Here is a 25,705-nt window from a genome sequence, read left to right as displayed (position 1 = left end):
ATGAAAACTCTCTTGGTAAATAGTATGGTCTACAGCTTATCATGAGGTATTCTAACTCAGGCAAGCAGAACCTCGAGATTGTGCACCAGCTGTTGTTAACAGAGACACACACCCCTGCTCGAGTTTACGAGACACTGACGTTCTGTCCTGCCGATGTATAGAAAAAACAGCTAGATTCATATTAACCATGTCCTTGTTCAGCCACGACTCCACAAAGCATAGGATATTACAATTCTTCAGGTCCCGTTGATAGGACATTCTCAAACGGAGCCTGTCTCATTTGTTCTCCAGTGATTGTACATTCGCCAATAGAACAGGGGGTAGAGGTAGTTTCATCAGGCTGCCCCCACGTCAGCCTCTATATCTCTGTCTTTTCCTCTTCCGAGTGTCGGGGATTAGGACCTGGTCCCGGGTGAGCAGTATGTCTTGAGCGGCTGAGTCATTGAAGTATAATTCTTCACCCAAATCGAGGTGTGATCACCGTTTTGATGTCCAGAAGCTCTTTTCGGTCATATGAAACGATGGCAGAAACATGATGTACAAAAAAAAAAGTTAAGATCAGTGGAAAATAGTATAATTGGTCAGGAAACCATAAAACAGCCACTATACATGCCAGCGCCATTTCGTATTTTATTGCTACAATGATAAGGATTTTAGACGAATTCAGTCATTGCTTTTTCATGACTGGGTACACTAAGATTTTAGCCCAGTACAATTCAAGGAAATAGTTGGAATGTAGAAAAAGCACACGAGACCACACATATTTAGTGAAAAGAAAGTTTACTTGACAAATAGTATGAGTGCATTCATGTCATTTGATACAGAAATACCTTTTTTTAATTTTATTTGACCAGACAATGTCAAGCTGAATGTTAGAAATAATCTGGAAACATGATCAGTTTGATGGAGCAAACATTGCAATTACATACTTTGTAAACCTCAGTTTCTCCACAGATAAATCTAGACAAATAGCAACAACTCTGTACAAATGCACCAAATATGTTGCTGAAAAACGGTGCTTCATATAGCATTTTAGCAGTACAGTCCTTGGCCATGTTTGAATATATACATATTTTTTTACCTTTATTTAACTAGGCAAGTCAGTTAAGAACAAATTCTTATTTACAATGACGGGCCTAGGAACAGTGGGTTAAATGCCTAGTTCAGGGTCAGAACGACAGATTTTTACCTTGTCAGCTCGGGGATTTGATCTAGCAACCTTCCGGTTACTGGCCCAACACGAACCACAAGGCTACCTGCCGCACCTAAATGCATGCTTTACCCACCCTTCCTTGGTATAAATCCCTAATCTGACATGAACATAATATTTATATAGTTCTTAATTCCATTATTTTACTTTGAGATGTGTGTTTTGCAGTGAACTGTTAGATACTACCGCACTGTTGGAGCTAGGAACACATGCATTTCGATACACCCGACAAATAACAATTTGTTATGTTGGTGTAAACAATGAAGTGGAACACTTGCTTTCAAATACTACACTTGATCTTCGCCAAAAGGCAGAGATTTCACCTATCCTATCATTTCAGATCAGGGTTAACTTCAAGGGAGTAAAATTGAAGAATGCATTTTCAAAGAACTCAAAAAGGGGCCCTTCATTAATTCCACCAGTGCCTCTCACGGGGAGCCCGGTGTGAGGCCCGCTGGCGATAGACCCTGGAGCAGCTCTATCTGCCTCCTCTTGTCCTTGGCCCTGTTGATGGTCATCTTGAAGAGGCGGCAGTACAGCTCCATTGCGGCTGGTGTGTCATCGTTCCCAGGCACCGGGTATGTCACCAGGCTGGGGTTGCAGTTAGAGTCCACCACCCCCACCGTGGGTATATTCATCTTGGCCGCATCGCGGACCCCCACATGCTGCTGGAAGACGTTGTTGAGCGTTGAGAGAAAGACGATGAGGTCAGGCAGCCTGACCCCCGGGCCGTACTGGATTGGGGCATTGGTGAGCAGACCACCCTGCCAGTAGCGTGTGTGGGCATATTCTCCGCAGTCCCCTGCCGTGCTTTCCACCAGGTGGCCGAACTGTCGGCGGCGGGAGACGAAGAGGATGACGCCGCCGCGGTAGGCGATGTGGGCGGTGAAGTTCAGGGCGCTCTGGAGGTGCTCCATTGTCTGGTCCAGGTCGATGATGTCCTGGTCCAGACGACTGCCAAACAGATAGGGCTCCATCAGCCTAGTAGAGAGGGATGGAGGGAGAGAGAATCAAGATCAATGTTTGTGTGACAATGTGCTCCTGTTCATACCTACAGTATGCTGTCTGTCTCTGTATATGAAATCTGCAAGGCATGTTTTGGGATGGCAGGTAGCCTAGCGGTTAGAGCGTTGGGCCAGGAACCGAAAGGTTGCTGGATCGAATCCCTGAGCTGACAAGTTAAAAAATAATAATAATCGGTAGTTCTGCCCCAGAACAAGGCAGTTAACCCACTGTTGCCTGGTAGGCAGTCATTGTAAAATAAGAATTTGTTCTTAACTGACTTGCCTAGTTAAATAAAAGGTTAATAATTTTTTTTTTATATGTTTTAATGTTGCCCTATGAAGATAATCCAGCTGGTTTTACTTTACGCTGATGCAAGAGTAAATATGGTAGATAAAGTCAATACGAACTACAATGAGAACATAACTGTCAGATGAACTATGAAAATCAGCCATCCAACCTGTGTCTGCAGCCTTTCTTGTGTCCAAGGTGCACTCTGGCATCGAATAGATCTTTCAAGGAGAAGAGTTCTGACAAGCGAAAGAAATCTGGCGTTTCAAGAGGCAAGTTCTGGATCGTGTCAGTGACAGCTATTAAAAAAATAATAATCGAGAAGTGGTTAGTTCTTTGTGATTGTAGAGAAGCTTTATGAATTCGTGTTAAATATCCATAGCATTAACTACTGTAAGATACCAAACTGTACGTGTCACTGACAACTCTGCCTACCCGTGCTGTCCGTTCGCAAAGGGAGTGTTTTGACTGCGGTAGCAGTTGCATAGAGAGGTCCACTACAGGAGTATCCGGCTGCAACAATCCGGGGCTGGCGGAACCCGCACAAACCTACAAGAAACCCACCAGCATAGTCAGTTAGCTAGCAGTCAGACGATAAAGACAGCAGCTAGCTATAACATATAAAACATTACATTGTAACGTTGACCATCCAAGTTGATTTGGATGTGTGATGCTACTGCTAGCTAACGTTAGCAATGGTTGTGCAATTGAATTGTCGGACAATTAAAAACGAGGATAGGTTGTACAGTCTTGCAAGGTAGCAAAAGAGATGCTAAATATATTTCATGTCATAATCATAACCAAAATATATGAATTGATTGTATAATGTAAATAAAAATGTACCTTTGGTAAGAACTCCAGCTGCCATGCTTGCTCGTGCTGTCCCCTCCCACTGAAGGTCAAAGAAATATGCGACTGGTAGTTGAAGTCCATTGGATGTGTTGTACGCACTAGATCACGTGTCAATAATTTCCATTGGACCACAACTCCCAGGAGCACGCATGTAGTTGAATGCTCATTCAAAAACTTTATTGAATTGTAATACCACAGTTACTGTACCATACTGTATATTCTTGTAGCCTACATAATTCATTGTCAAATTCTAGCCAAATACTGTAGCATCAACATTTTTGGGGATATATTGATTTTCAGAATTGTGTTTTTTTCCCAATAAATGATATTTGAACATTAATATGAATGTGATGTAGAAGTCAATCTATAAAATGTATTGAAATTGAAAACGTTCTTCAACAACTGTCAATTTGAATATTGAGAAACCATAGCCTAATTAAAAATAAATGTTATCCAAATATGAAACAAATATAAATAATTAAAACATTGTTGAGCAATAACAAGTGCAATTTCAACATAACCAACATAATTCAGAATCAAACAACTCACATACAACAGACAAACCCTCTTCACCAACAATAACAGTTTTCATCCGCATGACTAAGTTGCTTTGGATATAAGCATTTGCTAAATGGCATATACTCATTTAAATGTTTGATAATAAATCTTGAAAGATCTTCCTGTAAAAAAAACATCTGTGCTTCTGTTGCTTTACTTCCCAGTTGATTTATTTTTCCTGCAAAGAAAAACAATTCATTACACTCAATGAACCCTCCTTATCTTCTAATTTAACCATGTCTGTGCCTAATCCTTTATTTATCTATGTGTTGTACTATTGTGTTATCAAGTAGGTTAAATATGACAAGATTTGCCCACAAAATGTACCTGGATAGAGGTAGAAATTGGAGCTTTCTCTTCACAGGTTTCTCAAACTTGGTCTTCTGAAAAAGAGCCCAGAAAGAATCGATTGTTAACAAACCAAGCCAACAAACCCCAATTCATCACAAACCTATTCCAGACAGATTGGAACACACTGTAAAGCCCCTTGCACACTGCCCATTACAATGCCTAATAAACTCCAACAAAAACATAGGGGCACACCCAGTACTTAATTTGTAAATCGGGAGGTGCCGGAACAAAATGTGAGCGGGAGAGAGGGGTGCCTGAGGTACTGGAACACATAAGAAAAAATAATTGTATTTGCGTAGTAGCATAGAGCAGGAGAGTAGAGGCACTTACACATTGGGAAAATGTTAGTTCTGTGAGAGATACAGGTGTGCTACTCACACAGCCATGGCCATGCATTGGTCTCAAACATAGGTTACAATGTTACGCAAACCATAAGTCTGGGTTGGCCCAACCCGAATCAACTCTTAGAATATCAGGCCCAGGCTGAAAATCTACTTTTTCACATTACGTTTTTTTGGGTGGGTTGGGGCAGGACAATAAACAAAGAGGTAACTCAAATTAACTTTGATCTCTTTCATTTGAATTCTTATATTGTAAAAAGTGACAATTATCTTTCATGCCATGAGAGGTACCGGATCCGGCCAAACAGCTCCCAGAACAAAACAGAGAGGTGCTGGCTCAAATTAAGCACTAGGCACACCTATCCATCTGTTTTTAGTTGGTGTTTGATTGGCATTGTATGGGCAGTGCGCAACGTGCTTAACTGGCCCCTGTACGTCACTGTACCTTTGGCTGATTTACAGCAACAGCTTTACACATCCATCTGAACCTCTTGCTCCTTTCCTCTGTGTTCAATGCTATGTAAGGGCTGAGGGTGATACCAGGGTCAATGGAGCTGGACAGAGACCTGGGGCAAGGCAGAGTAGGGGAGGAAACATCAGTGCATGTTTATGTAGTCAGACTGATCTACACATCACCTTGCATTATGAATGACTACTCATTATGGTCGCATTCCCCTGCTCAGACGTTGCATGCATCAACCAACGGTTGCATGCCACGTCATCGACTGTTCCGTCATACACCAGATAGCTATAACATGTGGTTCACATGCTGTAAAATACCTATCCAGGCATTGTAAGATCTGGCATGCGTCAGCTAAGCCTGGACAGAGGAACACGCCCTATAATTTGGGGTCGGCAATCAGCGACTGAGCAAAATTGATGTCGAACACAGACTCCTATCCTCACTCTGCTTATGCACTAGACATTATGAACATCATGATAACCATGAAGCCAGTACGATCATATCACTCTCAACAGTAGAGAAATGTAAATGGTGTGGGCCGGCTGGCCGCAGACCAGACTTTTACATGCGGTTACCAGAGGGAGATGTTGAGAGATCAAGGAGAGAGAAGCCATGTATTGTGGCCCAAGGTACTGCTGAACCCCTCACTGCTGAGTAATTCTGATTTGGTAATATGATGAGGTCAGAGGACACGAAGGCCTTTAACGTTAGCTAAATGAGTCATATACAGGGATAATATATCAAGAGTTAGACAGTTGTTTAACAGAAATGCACATTTCTCCAGTGGCAAGTGTCCTTCTGAAGAGTAGCAGCTGATAAGAACACCTTGAAGAGCTGTGATGTATGTACGGCCCATCTTTGTTGAGGAATATCAAGGTGTTTATAATATTGTTGAGGATACATTTGAATTGAATTAGATAAGAGATGCATCACTATTGATGAAATTCACTCTTTATTACACGGTTGCACTTTAAAAGATACAGTCAAAGTTGTTTTTTCCTTTGACGGGCGAAAAAGGAGAAAGTTTAATTTTTGCTAAATATTTATGAAACTGGCAATGCACAGCATGTTCAGTACAATTCTTTTTTTCCTCCTTTTTTCCATAAACAAAAATAAATAATATTTTCACATAACAAAATTCAAGAAAACTACTAGAACATCAAACAAAAAAACAACCAAACTGCAAGTCAAGAAATACAAAGAGCCTTGATGATTTGTGTGCTTTTGACAGTTTGTCAGAGGGAAATCAACCATTGATATGGGCAATGTGCCTATGATTGTAGAGGAAAATCTCTTCATGTTTCAAAAAGTATTTGTATATTTTCAGCGTTAGAACAGAGCAAATATACAAAAACCACACGTAAAAACAGCATTTGTGACTGGGGTTAGTTGCTTTTGCTATTTTAACCACTGCTGACAGAACCCTTGAAAGAGAACAAACATAAATATATGCCTCCTTTATGACAAGGTTTAAACTGGCTTGTCATGAGAATACAATATGATACTTTTTTGTTTAAATGTGTTAATGCCACTAAAAAAAGAGGAAGACTATATTAGAATGCAAAGGGAAGATTTTGGCCAATGGACAAATTACAAGGAGGGTAAGGGAACAAACACACACACAAGCATATTAGTTGAATACAGTCTGACGTATTTGCATGATAAAAATAAGTCCCTTCAGTCACTCATCCATAGAGCTTCAAAACACTAACTCACTGCTCCCTGTAAAATGACGTCTTCAATTGTTCATTTTTGACCCAATATGTTATTGTACCAATTACTCATATAGTATATTTGGGTGGTTAGGCCTATATCTTTGGCCTGATAACTTTAGAGGGCTTTGATAGGGTTTTCATATGTTGTATCTTTACAAAAACAGTCAGTGAAACATTGGTGAGACAAAAATAACCATCTTATTTCCTGTAAGAAACAACCAGACACACAGCTGTGCATTGGGTGGTACTAACATTCATGCACTCTGCTTGATGTTTCAGGGCAGTGGCTGATATTGCTTTTAAGGGTTTCAATGATAAGAATTTAAAATAATAATCTAAGAGCACAAATTAAAAAAGGAACATTTTAGTCTTAAATTCTCAATGACATTGCGTTACAGTATTTAAATAGATGTATAAAATGTACAAACATATAAAAAGAGGCTTTGTGTGTGTATTAACAACAAACAATCCATTGGAACCTACAAACTAACAAATGTACTTGAATTGACATGACATCCAGGAAGGAGGGCTCACTCAATAGGCTAACTAACATAAAAAAAAGGTTATGTGATGCTGCTATGTGACCTAACAAACAAGGAAAAAGCCTGCACTTACAAAGTGGGAAAGCCCTGCTGCTCTGGGCTCGACCTCTCATCTGACTCGCTGACGTCGGTCTCATCTACACACTCCTCTCCTCGTCTTCCTATCTGCTCTTCTCCTCTCTCCTCTGTCTTCCTGCACTCCCTTTCTCTCTCACTCTCTCCTCCTGGCAAGTCTCTCCTCCTTTCCTCCTTTCCCTCACTCACTTTCACCTCCCTGCTTCTGACCTGAACGTGGTTGGTCTTGTTCGTGGACAGTTCAACAAACATTGTCTTGTCCTTGGCCACGTGTACCACGCTGCTCTCCGTCAGCCCCGGGGTCAGGGTTGGGGATTGACCCCAGCGGCTGCCTGACTCATGACCCTGAAGGAAGTACCTCCCTGATGGTCCTGTCTCCGTAGGTCTCCTGGTCAGGCTGGGGAACGGGGAGCTGAAGACGGCAGTCGATGTCGATGTGGTCTCTGAGGAGGGGCGGTGGAATGGAACCAGTGGTGATCTGATGCTGCTCCCAGTCCGTACAGCAGCAGGACGGGTGGAGACAGGTGTATCCGGTGCAGGCTCAATATTCCTCCTACGCGGATAGATACTGGCTGGTACTACACACTGATACGCTGGAGTGGTGGCTGTCTTCTCACCGAAACTAGGTGAGCTGTACTGGAATGGGTTCCTGTTATGGATCTTCTCTTTTGTCTCAGTGGTGGGGATCACTTGGCTCTTACACCACTGCTCCGAGTCAGTCCTGGGCAAGGGGTAGCTGGTGCTGGGAAATGACCTGTAGCTGTGACCCATTGCCATCTCAGAGTTGGCACTCTGGTGGGTATCACCGCTTCCTGAATCTGAACTAGAGCTCCTCCTCTTCTCTGATCTGGCAGCCCCAGACACAGTGCCATTGGCAGGCTCCAGCACTGGAGGATAGGAGCTGGGGGTGAGGGCTGAGAGGAGGCACGACCCACTGGCTGTTTCTGGGGTGTGGTTTCCTGGCACTGGCTGGATAGGGGGGGTGTTTGGAAAGATTCCTCTGTCCGGAACTCCTCTCTGCTCACAACTGCTCTGACGAGGCAGGTCAGGGAATTGAGTAACGTCTATCCTTGGAATTTCAGCCAGCTGATTTTCCAATTTGATGCATTTCTCAGTGAGAGGGACTGTAGTTTTGCCCTTGCCATTCCTGATCTCCTCTCGATCATCTGTTTTCACTGTGGTAGTAGAAACCTTGGCCTTTTCTGCCAGGAACTTTCTGATCTCCTGTTCGATGCTGTCGTCGCTGTCCACTGAACTGCTCTCTTCCTTGATCTGAACCACAACTGGGTTAGTCTCTCTTGACAGGCCTTCTACATCCCTGTTCCCTTGAGATCGGTCCATCTCATCTGTCTGGTTGAGGGGCTCTTTCTTCTCATTGCTCTGTGGATACTGTGACACATGCTTACTAAATGTGCCTTTTTTTCTGTTGTTGTTACTACTCTGGGCAGTAGTAGTAGTGACTTTAAGGCTCGTTTTCAAAAGACTGGTAGTCTTGGGCACATGGTCCATACCCAGCTTCTTTAACTCTGTTTTTCTAGACAAAGGCTCCTCATCCTCAAGGCCCTTCCTTGACTTCAACTTCACATCTCTAGTCTTCTTTTTCAACTTCTTCTTAGTCTTGAGCAAGTCTTTTATTGCAGTGTCCAGGTCTTCGTCACTGTCCAGTGAGCTACTCTTGTCTCCACTCTTAGGTTCCCCCCTCCTCTCTGAGCCCCTCACTGATTTCAGTGGGGCTTTTTTCAGGGAGGAAACAGATGATCTTGAGTCATACTTGGTCAAATGCTTTGGGAGTGCCTCTTCTTTCATTTTGAGATCACTTTCTCCTTCCTTGGAACCCCTCCTGCTGCCACCTTCCTCTATGCGCTTTCTTTTCTGCGTCACAGACAGCCTCAGTGTTTTCTTCTGGGCCGGATTCAGTTTGGTGTTTTTCTCTGGTTCTGTTATTGTGTTGGTTCCACCTGGACTTGTAGTACCAACATCTGAGCCGGGCCCAGGTGGCAGTTTGTGCATTTGGGCTTTCTCCTCAAGAAACTTCCGGATTTCCTGTTCGATCCCATCCTCACTATCAATGGAGCTCTCATCATCACTTGTATTATTATTATCATCATCATGGCAGTTTGTGGAGATGAGAAGAGAAGTGGTGGCGGTGGACTCCGTGGAGCTACTGTTAATATTGATATGGCCTGCTGATGCTATGTTAGGGTTAAAGGCCCCTGGCATTTTAATGACAGCTTTAGAAATGTCCAGAATGGCCTCAGCACACATCAGCTCAGCTGTGGTGGTGGTGTTCACCTTCAGAGTGGCTGGGAATGGGGTGGTGTACTGCTCTTGCCCCCTCTCTCGCAGCGGCTCCACTTTAGTCGACAGGAGGAGGCCATTCCCTTTGGGGCTGCTAGCTGCTAATCTCTTCTTGATAAGAGAGAGTGAGGAACCAGGAGTTTGAGAAGGTAGAGATGATTTTAAATCCCTAGTCTCAGGTTTCTTCTTTTTAGACAGTTTGTGTTTTTTCATGGCCGCTGCCTGAGTGCTTGTGCTCTCTGGACAGTGCAGGGGAGCCGCTGCTTTACCCACTTGCTTTTGTTTGGGTAGAAATAGAGAGATCTTAGGTACACCCTTCTCTTTCTGCTTCTCCAGCTGGTAGTGGCGGATGGCCTCCTCTATTCCGTCATCACTGCTGCTGGAGTCGGACTCCTCTTTGAGGATGAGAAGGGGTTTGGAGGACTGTCTGCCTCCTTCATGTCTCTCTTTCTTCTTCTCCTGCTGGTAGCGTTGAATAGCCTCCTCAATACCGTCATCACTACTGCTGCTGCTGTCACTGTCAGACAAGTGTTCCTCCAACTTCAATGCTTTCAGTACAGGACTCTTCCGTTTGTCAGAGAGAGGGTTGGAATTAGAGGGGCCTCTCTTCTGTTCCGAAGAAGATCGTTTTTTTATCACCGCTGCGTTACTTATTGTGTCCAGTTTCTTAAAGGGATTCTCTTTACAGGTGGGTATCTTACTTTTCAAACATTTTTTCATGGGTAGTGCAGTGTTGTGTGTCTCTGTTTTGACACTTCTCGGAACCTGGTTGCTGGCAGTTAAAACCTTATTGCTGTCGGAATGTTGTTTAGTAGGTTCTGGAAAGGTTGGCGCAGCCTCCCTCCGGGGAATCTTGGGTGGCTGTAAAATATTAGTGGCTGGTTCTGGTTCAGCCTTGCGTTTGTGGTCATCCTTTTCCTTCAGGTACTCCTGAATGGCCTCCTCGATGCCTCTATCTACAGAGTCATCGCCGTCAGAACTCTCCGAATCAACATTATAGGAAACTTCTGGCAGTGCCAGCAAGTTATCAGTGTGAGTGAGAGGAAGAGGGCCTCTGAATTTGGGCTTGGGTCCCATAACCACAGGAGGCCCCCTCCGGACCTTGAAGCCTTGGCCCTGGGAGCCCCGGGCTCCAGCCTCCTGTACCGGTTGCCCTGATAGCACTTGGTTCCCCTCTGTCTCGTCGCCCATGTTGAGTGAGGACTGGGTGCTCCTTAGGCTCTCTATGATCATCTGGACCTTCTCTGAGATGGGTGTTCCAGTGGTGGACAAGTCGCTGTCAGAGTCATTGAAGCACAGGGGCAGACCGCTAAAGCCTCTGGGCAGACCACCGCACGATGACCTCCATTCTGTGTGCAAAGCCGCGACTGGAGGCAAGTTCAAGTACATTCTAGTGTGGTGCTGGGGTGGGTGTGGGGGCTGGAGCATGGGATCACAGCTGCCTCAGACCACACTCACATCTTTACATCTGAAACAAAAAAGGAAACAAGAGAGTCAAAATACAGCTTTTGTATTCATATCATACATTCTTTTTATTGTTCAGATTTTTACTGTAGGCACAAAGGATGAGAGGGCACAAAGTAAGTTGGAGAATTTTGGGATGTTTCAGGTGTTTGAAAAATGTGTGCCCCCTATGGGCACAATGCCTCATATTGGTCTTGTATTTCTGATTATGCACCTAGAAAGGAATAGAAAACCTTCGAAAAGTACATGACATTACTGCTGAAATGGTCCTTTACTGAGTATCATGATAATTACAATGCTTTAATTTAACCTCTATTTATACAGGGAATCCCAATTGAGACCAGGGTATAGGTACAGGGTATAGCTACAGCAATGCAGTAAGGGCATTGGCCTAAATTGGTTAAAAAAAAGACAAAATCTGCCAGAATATGAACGTTTTATTAATTTAACACTCAACCAAATTAGGGTATTCTACAAAGACTACGTCATGCACGAATGCACTGCATCAAAGTAGCAGGTGTAAGGGGCGGTCATGTGTAGCGCGATACTCAAACCCGCCATTCTATACCAACCAAGTAGAGGGATAAACAACGTTGCCGACATCCCAGGCTGCAGTAGTCAGATGAGAAAGAAGGGAGGGCTAAAAGCCCAGAGAAGACCAAGCCTAGGCTACTGTTTAATCAAATAATATACCACAAAAACGCAGATATCATTTGGTCACGAATACAACGTGGACAGATGAGTCAATGTAACTTACTGTATAGCCAGTTAAAATAGACGACAATCCATGTCCAAACGCGATTTGCCGTCATCATACATAATAGCCGAGAACGACTTTTAACACTGAATCCAAAAATAATTTGTTACCATCCATACAAACATTTAACTTTACCTGTGGTAACAGTAACATCGTCTGCATATGGCTATAGCTGATAAATAGGAACGTTTGCTTTCCAACAAAATCGTATGTTGAGGACATTGTCTCCGAACCTCAATGCCCTGGTTGTCGCAACGCCACCCCCGGCAGGCCCGTATCCCTCTAGCGGCTCGGGCTGCACTTATGCCCGGTGTGTGTCACTAGGAGACACCGCAGAGCAACCATGTTCCTCCGCTACTTGGCCACTGCTCCATCAAACCCTCTCTTTACGTTGTCCTATTCTCAAAGGACACCGGTAATTCGACAACATTTTTCTCACTAATAACGATATTAATAGAAAGGTATAGGCGGAATAAGGGATATCCCACTGAACCTATTCGCTGTATTGAGAAATAAGATAGTGGCGGGCCTGCTGTAGAACAGGCATTTTTCTGCGAAGAAAACATTTGTATTGTGTACCTCGACAATCTCTAAATATTCATACACACGGCACAAGACATATCGGCATATCTACTTAGTTCAATTTACCTGGTTATGGTTGAATTACTCGTAGGGCCTACACGTTAACTTAATTTCCCTGGCAATTCTTCAGATTTTAACATCCACACACAGAACAGACACGCGCAAACAGTGCACGATGTCGAGCACCTCCGCTTGACAGGAAACGCGGTATTAAATTGCATTGAATTCTTTCAGGGCGAAATTAGCGTTTGAATCAGGAAAATTCTCTCACGACCTCTACATGCCAGAATGTTGAATACAATTATATTTTGGCATACTTTACCAGTTGTCCGTGCGACACATTGGCCATCTTCTTTAAAGGAACAGTAAAATATCATATAGACTCTCTCAAAGTTGACCACCACTGACTTTCAGTAAGGACTATGTTAGCTTTGTGTAACAGCTCCTCCTGATGTTAACTGTAATACAAGGAGGAGGTTTTTTCCAACTGCTTACACACAAAATCTTTTTGAAACCTCTCACTTAAAGTGCAAAACTACACACCAAATATCCAAAACCATAAGCTATTTCTCAGCCTTTGACTCAGTTGTCAATTGCATAAAACACTTTTTTCAAAACACTACACATAATTCTCTACCTAAAACACAAAAATCTAACAGGAAGTGACTTGCTTTCCTTTTCCAAACACAACCAATCAAAATGCTACACTTACTCACCAGGTCACACACACACACTCCTCACATGTGCAAACACTAATTGCTTAACTGATCACTAACCAATCACTGCTTTACTGTAGTACAGGCCTATAAATAGGTCAAAGGTCAGATTACCTGTTTTGAACAATGGATGCGAACAATGGATAGAGAGCAAGAGGAGGAGTAGGAGGGAGAGGCAGGGGGGGCAACAACAACAACGAGGACAAATTCAAAGACGGAGAGTTGGAGGAGTACAAGGACAAAGAAGTGAAGGAAGGAGAGCCATCTCTGATGAGATTAGGGCAACACTTGTTGATCATGTGATCAACCACGGTTTGACCATGAGAGAGGCTGGACTGAGAGTCCAGCCCAACTTGAGTCGATTTACAGTGGCATCCATAATTCAAACCTTCAGAAATGAGAACAGGCGTGCAACTATCTAATGACTATTTTAGCATTACAGTAATGTACTGTAAAATACGTATGATTGCATAAACACTTGTAACTCTAAGCCATCCATTTACTGCACTGCATTGAATGAATAAGGTTGGTTATCATGCTGTACTACCTTTTTTTTGTACATTGTTTACAGTTCCTATGCTGAACACATACTGTGTTTGAATTCTGTACAACGTGGAAAGGCAAAGACATCATGGAGGACGAGGACGCTTCTTTACAGATGTACAAGAGACTGCAATTAAATATGGTTTTGGCCAACAATGCAATTAGGATTCGAGAGATAAGAGAGCATATCTTGAATAATAACACCATATTTAACAACATCAATTTTGTAAGCCTGTCGACCATACAACGCATCCTCCAACGGCACCGAGTGACGATGAAACAACTTTACAAGGTGCCATTTGAGAGAAACTCTGACAGAGTCAAGAATATGCGACATGACTTTGTAGATGCAACACCACTTCCAGTACTTCAGGCATACCATATTTACTCATCTGTATATCCTTTTGTCTGTTACAGAGAGTATTGGAGCTGGATGCCCATGTAATTCGCCATTAATTTATTTATGTGGATGAGGTTGGCTTCAACCTCACCAAAACCAGGCGCTGCGGAAGAAATGTAATAGGACAGAGGGCAATTACCAATGTCCCTGGACAGCGTGGGGGTAATATAACTGTGCTGCCATCACTCAAAACGGGGTCCTCCATCACAATGCCACACTGGCCATATGCTCACTTTTCTGGATGCAATTTAAACAATGCTTGTCCCTGATCCAGATCAGGAGCCTGCTAGATTTGTGGTTTTATGGGACAATGTTCGTTTTCAACGGGCTCTTCTGGCCCAAAACTGGTTTGCCACCCATCCACAATTTGTAGTTTTGTACCTACCCTCATATTCACCTTTGTTACCCCTCTCAGCAGATTACTTTCAAAGTAGAACATTGTATTGAAATGAAGATATGAGCCTATGAAAGACCAAAGAGCTTTAGATTTAGAACAACAGTGTTTACATGGTATATCCAAAAATGTACTATTATGAAAGCAGTGTTTGCCATTTGATGCAAATGCTTAATTCTGACATGTGTTTATGGCATTTTGAATGCAGTGTTACACTTTGAAGGAGATGTGGCATCTTGCATTTTGTGTGTAGAGTTTCGAAAAAGGAGAGTTTTGAAAACGTGTAAGCAGTTGGAAAAAACTAACCTACAAATCATTTTATATGAATAAAATATTGATATGGACAGCCAGGCATATTAGAAATCAGGCCTAATTATTTTAAAGTAGCCTATGATAGAAATAATATTACACATGTCATTACATATTATGAAATATTGAGGCCTAATGACATATTGCAATAATTAGACCTTAAATGAGTTGCAAGTAAATAACCATAATAGTATTATAAGTTGATGCCACTTATTCCAACAAATATGTTTAATACAAAGCTACAGGTCCAGACAATGCAGTTACAAATATACATGTAGTGCAGCTCAAATTATTAATAGTAGCCTTATAGAAAGTAATGGGAATTCACTTAAAAATGGACACCAATTGTCTACTATGTTCCATGCATTTACTGTAGGTTGGTGAACGTGACAGTAGCAATATAAATACTATACATAAAGTGAGCTATACTACATATGCTGTATCTGTAGTTGTTTCAAATACCACAAGATGATGCTGTATGCAAACACAAACCATCTCTTTTCTCATTTCCTAACCTCTCCCTCTTCTCTCACCCTCTTTCCCCTCTCATCACCTCTTTTCTCTCTTTCCCTCAGGTGCAGTTACACCCCAGGTTCAAAATACTGATACTTTTTGTCTCAATTTCTTCAACTTGGATTGGTGTAGGCATGGGCTAGAGGAAGTTTCCCATGCCAGTCATTTCCTTTCAAGGGAAGTGAACAAGTGCAAACTTCAGGAGAAAATAGATATTATGGGGATAGAAGTAGTTATGGGGACACAAACCTTCTCTCCCCCTGTCTCCTTCCTCCCTCCATCTTTATTATGATTCACCCTAACAGGCTTCTATCACAGTGCTTCTCAGTGGAGTCAGTTCATTTCTCTCTTTCTCTCTAATTAATTTAAAAGACCATTAGACTCCTATATCCCAGACTGTAACTTTAAGATATGTTAAGCCTGTGTGTGAGATGATGGCTGTGTCCAAAATGAGACCCTATTCCCTACAAAGTGCACTACCTAGCCCTCTGATCAAGTAGTGCACTTTGTAGGGAATAGGGTGCCATTTGGGATATAGACACTATCTCACACACAGGCTTAAAATATCTTAAAGCTACAGTCTGGGTTATGGGAATCTGTTTAATGGTCTTTTAAATTCTTCAATAATATAACATGCCTCATGACTCATGAGCTTGCACTGCCCTTGGATCTAGAGCACTGTCTATGAATTTGAGAGGGGTCTCATTTCCCCCTGAGCCCCTTCCCTTAAATGACTACCAAAACAAATGGAGGGGCTGCCATTTGGTTGAAACATGAATCCCAGATTGCAGCTCTATTGACAACATTCTATCACAGTAGTGAGTGCCTGTGTCCCAAATGGAACCCTATTCCATGGGTCTTTCCACGAAATTAGTGTATTTTGTGTCTCTTTGATATTTAAGTAGAAATTGTACACCAATATTGCATTTTGAAGCCTGTTATGAAGTGCCTTTTAATACAGACCACATAGATAATTCAATAAATTAGATTTTGAATATGAAAAAAAGCTTTCTAAAATACACAATTTCAGCATTTTGACATGCCCCATCGATCAACCTTGTGTCATTTCTAGAAAGATTTTAACAAATTGAATCCCAAAAGTTTCACCATCATTGTGAAGACCTAGTTATTTTGTTGCTTTGACAAAGTCTTTTTTGAAAATTAGTATTTATTTAATGTGATTAGTGGTTCATTTACGTCTGTCCCTCATTTTAAGGTCAACCCTGTTATGTGAACATATCTCTCATTTAATATGGTGAAACTATTCCTTTTAAAATATATATATTTTTAAAGAAACATTGAACATCTAACTGAACAAACATATAAACTCAACATGCAACAATTTCAAAAATGTTACTGAGTTACAGCTCATATAAGAAAATAAGTCAATTGAAATAAATACATTAGTCCCTAATCTATGGACTTCACATGACTGGGAATACAGATATGCATCTGTTGGTCACATATACCCTTAAAAAAAGGTAGGGGCATGGATCAGAAAACCAGTCACTATCTGGTGTGACCACTATTTTCCTCATGCAGCACAAAGTATCTCCTTTGCGTAGAGTTGATCAGGCTGTTGATTGTGAAATGTTGTTCCACTCCTCAATGGCTGTGTGAAGTTGCTGGTTATCGTCGATCGAGAGCATCCCAAACATGCTCAATAGGTGACATGACTGGGGAGTATACAGGCTATGGAAGAACTGGGACATTTTCAGCTTGTGTACAGAACTTTGTGTACAGATCCAGGAATTGTGTACAGATCCATGGGGCCCGTGCATTATCATGCTAAAATATGAGGTGATGGCGGCGGATGAATGGCATGACAATGGGCCTCAGGATCTCCTCACGGTATCTCTGTGCATTCAAATTGCCATCAATAAAATGCAATTGTGTTCATTGTCCGTAGTTTATGCCTGCCCATACCGTAACCCCACCCCCACCATGGGGCACTCTGTTCACAACGTTGACATCAGTTAACTGCTCGCCCACACAATGCCATACACACTGTCTGACATCTGCCTAGTACAGTTGAAACCGGGATCCATCCATGAAGGAGTGTTGTATGGCATTGAAGCTCATTTGGAGGTTTGTTAACACAGTGTCCAAAGAATAGGGCGGTGCACAATTGGCCCAGCTTCATCTGGGTTAGGGTTTGGCCTGGGTAGGTCGTCATTGTAAGCAAGTCATTGTAAGGTCGTCATTTGTTCTTAATTAACTGACTTGCCTAGTTAAATAAAGGTTAAATAAAATAAAAAAGTTTCACTGTCAGCACATGCAGTCATGACAAACTTCTCAATGTCTATAACTGCACCAACCCCCCCCCCCTTTATATTTCCCCTAACTATGTGTGTGAACTCCATCCCGAAAACATTGAGGTTCAGGAGAATGAGCCTTAGTGTTAGAATACCCATTTGTTATTGAGGGCTGCATCAATACTGTCATAATCTTCGTCTTCTGAGGAGTAAGAAATATCGGACCCATACGCAGCGTGGTAAGTGTCCATACTTATACTTTTTAAACGTGAACACTAAACACAACAAGAAAACGAACAACAGTCCTGTAATGCTACACAGCTATACACAAAAAAACAAAAAAACACCCACAAACACAAGAGAACATAAACCCACTTAAATATGGCCTCCAATTAGAAGCAACGACAACCAGCTGCTTCTAATTGGAGGTCGTTCCCAAAACGAACATAGAAATAGACAAACTAGAAAACCCACATAGAAATGGAAAACATAGAAAATAAACCAAAAACCCCAAAACACAAAAAAACAAACACACCCCTGCCACGTCCTGACTAACTACAATAACAAAATGACCCCTTTACTGGTCAGGACGTGACAAATACAATGTGAGGTAGGCCATCACATTGGATGTAGCAGTGAGGAGGCAGAGAAGGATATAAAAATTTAAACATCTACTGTTTTTAGCAAAAGTGGAGAATAAATAGGCACCAAAAGTAGGATACTTACAATATTTACAAATTAATAAACAGGACAAAGAGCAAGATAAGTAAAAGCACTGACCTAACCTTAATAATTCATTTGACACATAATGCATTTCACCATGGGATATCCCATTAGACATGAATGAGCAATTAACACCATAAAGAGCATGACTGGCACATATTCGGGCAATAAACATTTTACCGATAGCACACACTTCCATCAAGGTGCAAAACAATGCCTTAAAGAGCGACTGCCCCTAAAAACCAGCTCATCCCTTTTGAAACGAGCTATGTGGTATCGATACGAGTCAGAAACATTTTTTCTAGTGTTAAAATTGACTACGAAGTAGGATCATTTTGCTCATAAAGTCGGTCTCATCTAAAACGGAGTTTGGAACCTCTGTTTGTCACAACGAGTAAATGAAGGTTAGGTTTGGATTACAATTATGTCAACAAATCGTGCCCCCTTTTGCCAAGCTCCACATGCAAATCACCCCTCAGCCCACTTTGCTTCATTTCATTTAATGGGGTTCCATTGTTTCATCGCCCCATACACGTTCAAAGGATCATAACTTTTTGTAGACTTTACCCTTTGCCAAAGTTTCAAACAATTGCATTGTTTAGAAGGAATGCAAGGGTTAGGACGAATTGAGTTATTACAGATGCGCACTACATAGAGTACGCTTTTCTAACGGAAATATGCAAATACGTGCTAGAACGTGCCAACAAGATCTCGCTAGCCCGTGCTTGGCTCTGCCCACCTCCTTGTTAGTTCTGCCCACTATGATTAATTTGCTCCAATTGTAAATGAAAGGCTGTGGTCTATGTTGGGTTAGTTATAAAAATATTCATTATAACTTTAGCCAGCTAACTAAGATTGAGGGAAACCCCAAATTTTAGCAGGCTAACATTAGCATTTCTAGCTATTTTTTACAAACTTCGCTTGTAACAGTAATGGCAACATTGCCTTCTCCCAAGGTTCATTTTACTACATCATAATATGGCAAAGTTGTTTCGTATTAATTATTTGCTTAAATATTGTATGCAGCTATGGTGGTACTAGCTAACTCATGTCTGCCTACAACAGTCTACTAACTAGCGGAAACAAACTCAAACCAACCCAGGGCCATAGCAAAACATGTCATAGTTATTTATTTACTTATTTATTTTTATTTCACCTTTATTTAACCAGGTAGGCCAGTTGAGAACAAGTTCTCATTTACAACTGCAACCTGGCCAAGATAAAGCAAAGCAGCGCGACATAAAACAACAACACAGAGTTACACGTGGGATAAACAAAAGTACAGTCAATAACACAATTGGAAAATCTATATACAGTGTGTGCAAATGGTGTAAGGAGGTAAGGCAATAAATAGGCCATAGTAGCGAATTAATTACAATTTAGCAAATTAACACTGGAGTGATAGATGTGCAGATGATGATGTGCAAGTAGAAATACTGGTGTGCAAAAGAGCAAAAAAAGTAAATAAAAACATGGGGATGAGGTAGGTAGTTGGATGGGCTATTTACAGATGGGCTGTGTACAGCTGCAGCGATCTGTAAGCTGTTCTGACAGCTGACGCTTAAAGTTAGTGAGTGAGATATGTCTCCAACTTCAGCGATTTTGCAATTCGTTCCAGTCATTGGCAGCAGAGAACTGGAAGGAACGGCGGCCAAAGGAGCTGTTGGCATTGGGGATGACCAGTGAGATATACCTGCTGGAGTGCGTGCTACGGGTGGGTGTTGTTATCGTGACCAGTGAGCTGAGATAAGGCGGAGCTTTACCTAGCAAAGACTTATAGATGACCTGGAGCCAGTGGGTCTGGCGATGAATATGTAACGAGGGCCAGCCAACGAGAGTATACAGGTCGCAGTGGTGGGTGGTATATGGGGCTTTGGTGACAAAACGGATGGCACTGTGATAGACTGCATCCAGTTTGCTGAGTAGAGTGTTGGAGGCTATTTTGTAAATGACATCGCCAAAGTCGAGGATCGGAAGGATAGTCAGTTTTACGAGGGTATGTTTGGCAGCATGAGTGAAGGAGGCTTTGTTGCGAAATAGGAAGCCGATTCTAGATTTAATTTTGGATTGGAGATGCTTAATGTAAGTCTGGAAGGAGAGTTTACAGTCTAGCCAGACACCTAGGTATTTGTAGTTGTCCACATATTCTAAGTCAGGACCGTCCAGAGTAGTTATGCTAGTAGGGCGGGCGGGTGTGGGCAGCGATCGGTTGAAAACCATGCATTTCATTTTACTAGCGTTTAAGAGCAGTTGGAGGCCACGGCAGGAGTGTTGAATGGCATTGAAGCTCGTTTGGAGGTTTGTTAACACAGTGTCCAAAGAAGGGCCAGAAGTATACAGAATGGTGTCGTCTGCGTAGAGGTGGATCAAGGAATCACCTGCAACAAGAGCGACATTGTTGATATATACAGAGAAAACAGTCGGCCTGAGAATTGAACCCTGTGGCACCCCCATAGAGACTGCCAGAGGTCCGGACAACAGGCCCTCCGATTTGACACACTGAACTCTATCTGAGAAGTAGTTGGTGAACCAGGCAGGCAGTCATTTGAGAAACCAAGGCTGTTGAGTCTGCCGATATGAATGTGGTGATTGACAGAGTCGAAAGCGGGATTGCACAGCAGAGAAGTCACGGTGGGATTCGAAATGGTCAGTGATCTGTTTGTTAACTTGGCTTTCGAAGACTTTCGAAGACTTTAGAAAGGCAGGGCAGGAGGGATATAGGTCTGTAACAGTTTGGAGAGGGGGATGACCGGGGATGACCGCGGTAGCTTTCCAATCTTTGGGAATCTTGGGCGATATGAAAGAGAGGTTGAACAGACTAGTAATAGGGGTTGCAACAATGGCGGCGGATAATTTTAGAAAGAGAGGGTCCAGATTGTCCAGTTGCATAGTGTAACTGTCACCGACCTGAATCAAATCCAATCTGGAGCCAGTCAGTTTACATCTCTAAAGCATAACATTTGATTCCAAACGGGATGATGACGATCGTTGACCCTGTTTTTCTGTTTGATAAAGTGTGCAGTTGGGTGCCAGACTGATCCCCTGGTTGTCAGACTGATCCCCTGGTTGTCAGACTGATCCCCTGGTTGTCAGACTGATCCCCTGGTTGTCAGACTGATCCCCTGGTTGCCAGACTGATCCCCTGGTTGTGAATGGATGCCAGGACCTACCAGTAGGAGCAAAGGTGGGTATCATAACATGTTTAGCGACCTACAAAAATAATTTCATTCACAGTTCACTTGCTATTTTCACAGCTTGTCAGGCAAGACCTCAGAATAAAGGTGTGTCATGCGACACAGGTACCCTTGTGACACCTCCGTTGTTGACACAATCTCCCTCGACTCCAATGAAAAGGACACACCATCATGAGGCCTCTGATAGTGACCCAAGTTACTGCCCTGAGGACACAGATGGCTTCATCAACAATGACAGGTAATGTGTGTTGTGTGAAAAAATACCTGGCTTGATAAACTAGTAGGCTTATTCCCCAGCCAAGCAGATACAACTAGTAGAGTCATGTTGGTTGAGAAGTGCATTAGCAAAATCCTTTCTCCTTTCTTGAGAAGAAAATGCAATTTACCACTTGCCTGTCAATTGTATCACCCTGTCACAGGGCCTCCCAATCAACACCACCTCATAAGATTGCCTGCTGCAATTGTTCGAGAGATGTCCAGTTTGCAACCAAACATGCAATATAGAGAATACCAGCAAGGGGGCCCTTCTCAGCATCATGCAGACATGCCCTCGCTGTGAGTATTCCTATGAATGGAACAGTCAGCTACATCTTGGCAAGTATCCGACCAGCAACCTTCACCTATCGCCGGCAACAGCTTTCACAGGTTCGTCATTAGTACAAATACAGAAGGTAACCAACTTCATTACTTTGATACAACTGACATTTGTTGTTTATTTTCTACTTCTTAGATGCATATAATGTCCAGGGCATAACCTAGCCTGGTGGAACCAGTCCAATCGCTTTGTTCACCACTCTATTTCACGTCACATTTTATGATATCTGAAGTGAAATAGAAAGGTGAATCAGTGATTGGGTTGGTTCCACCAGCCTAATCATAACCACCATTGATAATGTAATCAGATGGTAGATGGCATCCAAGATGGTAGCATGTCAAGTCGTTTGTCTGTGACTAGTACATTTTAACCTACTAATAACCTATTTATTTATGGCTGAGTAACTTCCTTGTTGTGTAGTGCAAACTAATGTTATTTTGGCTGCTGTAAAGATTACGGGTCTTCCGCAACTTGGCACTTCAACTCGGCATTGAAGTTTACCAAAGTAACCCCATCTCTGGCTGGCCTGAGTTCCTTCTTCATCCACGGAGTGTCTCGTCTAAGCCGCTCCTTTTTGCTCTTCGTCTGGCTGTCAGTGGCAGCTCAACAATCCCCAACCCGCTCTCTCAATCGACCTCGACACCCAATCTACTCACACGTGAAATACACACATTCAGACTTACATATACGCTGTCCCTCTCTCCCCTTACCTTCATTGGGCTCTATTATTTACATTTGTCAGAGAAAATTACAATTTTCGTGGTATTGCTTTGTGCACTGACTTTAACGAGATCTGGAGAAAACGAACATTGTCGCTGGGTGAGTACATCTGACAATGTGCTCTCCCGTCCATTGGACATTTTGTTTGCCGGAACTCGCTCTTTTTCACTCGTTCCACTCGTCCAAGTGCCGATGTATTTGTGGCATGATGTGAACATTACGAATTTGTGTCACTACCAAAGTCTAATGGTTTTAAATGACTGTTTTGTATTGTCTGGAAACTCACTTGTGGACTTCGCTTGCAGTAGGTCTCTTAAAAAAGAGAAGCCGTGCAACGTTATTAAACAGAGGTGCCTAGTTATTATTTTATTGTTGATATCAGGTAACGTGCAGCCTAACCCTGGCCCTGATATGCAATGTCTCCAAACCCCCTCTGATTTTAAATCAAGATCTGGTCTTGGTATTTTTCATTTAAATGTACGCAGCCTGTTGTCAAAAATGGATGGGGTTAGGATTTGGGCTGTGTGTGTGTGTGTGTTTATGTGTGTTTATGTGTGACCGACCAGTATCTTTGATGAGGGGCCAGGAGCTGATCTATACTGCTATGCCCATCAATGGGGCTCTGGCAAAGACCTCACCTCCAGCCCCACCTCCTGCCTGCTCACCAATGGTTGTCGATGGGGAGAACAGAATTAGGTAGGTTTAATCTGACTTGTTCAAACTTCAACATAGTATATGTTTGTGGGTCAAATACCAACTGCCATTGCTAATATAACAGTGACTGTGAGTATGTGTTCCCCGATGCATGATATGAGAGACCTGGCACTCAACACATCCACTCAACACATCCACTCAACACATCCACAATGAAGTGAGTACCTATAATACAGTACCGCACAAATGTCCAGTAATAGCAACAACCTTTTCATTCCATGTGTCACTGATGAGCTCTGCCTCAACTCTGCCTGTTTCTACAGAATGACTGGAGATGCTTTTGCCAGACGGCAGCCTCAGTCGTTTAATGGGGAGACCATGATTGGGTAGGTTTTGTCTGATCTATTCAAACTTCAACATAGTACCTATTTGTGTTTCAGATATTACCTATCCTAACTGCCATTGGTAATAGAATAGTGACTATGTGTGTATGTGTTCACAGAAACATGTATGGAGCCAGCACATGGAGATTGCAAGATGATGTGATGAAGTCCAGAATGATAGACGGGCTTGATACGGATGTCTCTGAATGGAGAGAGACATGGAACTCGGCATTAACATTTTACTAGACAAAGCTTTTAATTGTATTGCCTTTTTTATTATTGAATTGAATGTTATCAGTCAATATGGGGAGGGAGAAACACAGTGTATTCTGCACCAGGATAAAGGAAATCCTGTTGTATACGGGACACCACACAGGAAGGTATGACCACTCTGACATGAAAGTTATCAAAACACTTAGTTTAGAATATCTACATAAATTCAGCAATTGCATTCTTCTCATATTACTCTGTAGGCTACTGACCTATTCAAAGCTTCCATCGTCATCTCACATTACATCTGCCTGTAGTTATTGAACTCAACCTGCACAAGGTTTGTTTGTTGTGGCTGGGTGGGGGGAAACAGTTGAGGGCAAGGTTCTGACAGATGGGGGTGTCTTGATGGTGGCAAGGACAGACGCAAGAAACACACATTAAACCACACCCCCAATCCAACTCACGTTTGGCTTCTGTCATGGCCGCCAGCATTTCTTGAGGAGCAAGCCCCCATAAATTGGCCTAATCAGCGGGTCCAGGGTTCCCCTAATAGTTACACATTTCAATATTTTCCAATTATTCTCCCCCTGGCCCTGGGACAATTAACAGGTGTACGAACCACTAAACAGTTTAAAAAATCTCCAACCAGGAAACATGAAAACACCTCAATAATTAGGACAAATAAAGTAAGCATTCACATTTCTTTAGCTTAACTTTAGCGTTAATTCTTAAACATTATCACTTTCCTTATTAATACACTTTGTAGTTATAATGTCAATTAACACATGCATATATGGAACAGTAATTAGTCTGGAGCCGCTAACAAAAGTTTGGCCTAAACATCTAATTAATTGGTGTGACCATACATTTTCATACACGTCTTTTCTCACAATCAAAATATCTGCAAACATTGCTGCAAAGTGTATTTCTATTTTTATTGCCTGACAGTTACACAGAATAGGAACAGATGCTCAGTCTTCACTATTCAAACAAATGTGTTTTGTTTGGCAACTTATATGAATTCATAATTGATAGTTGTCTTTGGCCAGGATATAAAGGCCTTGCTTTCTTGCACCTCGAGCAGCACGATGATGATTTGAGTCAAATTAGAATTTTCCCCTGCTCTGGCTGTGGAGATGAGGTTGTAAGGAGTCAGTCGGTCACTACAGTCTGTACATGCTAATAACTGTGTTTTCAGTTGTAACGTTGTGAATAATATGGCTCTGTCTCAAGGTTGGCTGTGGTTGGCTGGTGGTGGAGCCAAGAGAATGACATGTAATGAGAACACACGGAAGCGAGGGAGGAGAGGGGAGAGAGGGAGAGACAACAGCCTGAGAGGGGTGGGGATAGAGGGAGGATGGAAAGAGGGAAAGAGAGATATGATGGCGAGAACCTTTGGAGGGAGGGGGAAGATATGTCACAAACTGATAGAGAGAGAGAGAGATAGAGAGAGAGAATGGAGAGGGGGAGAGAGAGAGATGTGATATAAGAAGAGGAAGAAGTGTGAAGGGCAGGGGAGAGATGGAGTGTGGGAATGAGAGTGGGGCCTTGAGTAGGAGTGGAGCCTTGGAGGAAATGTCAAAGTTTGTAGG

General features: G+C 42.5%; 2 protein-coding genes across 6 annotated transcripts; both read right to left on the bottom strand.

Annotated features, from left to right (window-relative positions):
• Positions 1-763: 763 nt before the first annotated feature.
• Positions 764-3,636, bottom strand: mrps2 (mitochondrial ribosomal protein S2). The gene is made up of 4 exons (XM_029709901.1): positions 3,347-3,636; positions 2,939-3,052; positions 2,673-2,802; positions 764-2,191 (listed from the first exon to the last, which is right to left on the bottom strand). The coding sequence occupies exons 1-4, from the start codon at positions 3,369-3,371 to the stop codon at positions 1,639-1,641; spliced, it is 822 nt and encodes a 273-aa protein (XP_029565761.1). The 5' UTR covers positions 3,372-3,636; the 3' UTR covers positions 764-1,638.
• Positions 3,518-13,022, bottom strand: LOC115159842 (protein phosphatase 1 regulatory subunit 26). 5 transcript variants are annotated; one of them, XM_029709897.1, is made up of 5 exons: positions 12,824-13,022; positions 7,399-11,166; positions 5,051-5,171; positions 4,241-4,296; positions 3,518-4,091 (listed from the first exon to the last, which is right to left on the bottom strand). In XM_029709897.1, the coding sequence occupies exons 2-5, from the start codon at positions 11,124-11,126 to the stop codon at positions 4,067-4,069; spliced, it is 3,930 nt and encodes a 1,309-aa protein (XP_029565757.1). In that variant the 5' UTR covers positions 11,127-11,166; positions 12,824-13,022; the 3' UTR covers positions 3,518-4,066. The 5 variants fall into 5 exon arrangements, with proteins under 5 accessions (XP_029565757.1, XP_029565756.1, XP_029565758.1 ...); XM_029709896.1 differs by lacking the exon at positions 12,824-13,022 and adding an exon at positions 12,568-12,723; XM_029709898.1 differs by lacking the exon at positions 12,824-13,022 and adding an exon at positions 12,568-12,723 and having other exon boundaries at positions 4,241-4,293.
• Positions 13,023-25,705: the final 12,683 nt, after the last annotated feature.

Source organism: Salmo trutta, chromosome 23, assembly GCF_901001165.1.
Source record: "Salmo trutta chromosome 23, fSalTru1.1, whole genome shotgun sequence".
Lineage (NCBI taxonomy): Eukaryota > Metazoa > Chordata > Actinopteri > Salmoniformes > Salmonidae > Salmo > Salmo trutta.
The sequence above is the reverse complement of the archived record's forward strand: the minus strand, read 5'-3'. Positions and strand labels throughout refer to the sequence as shown.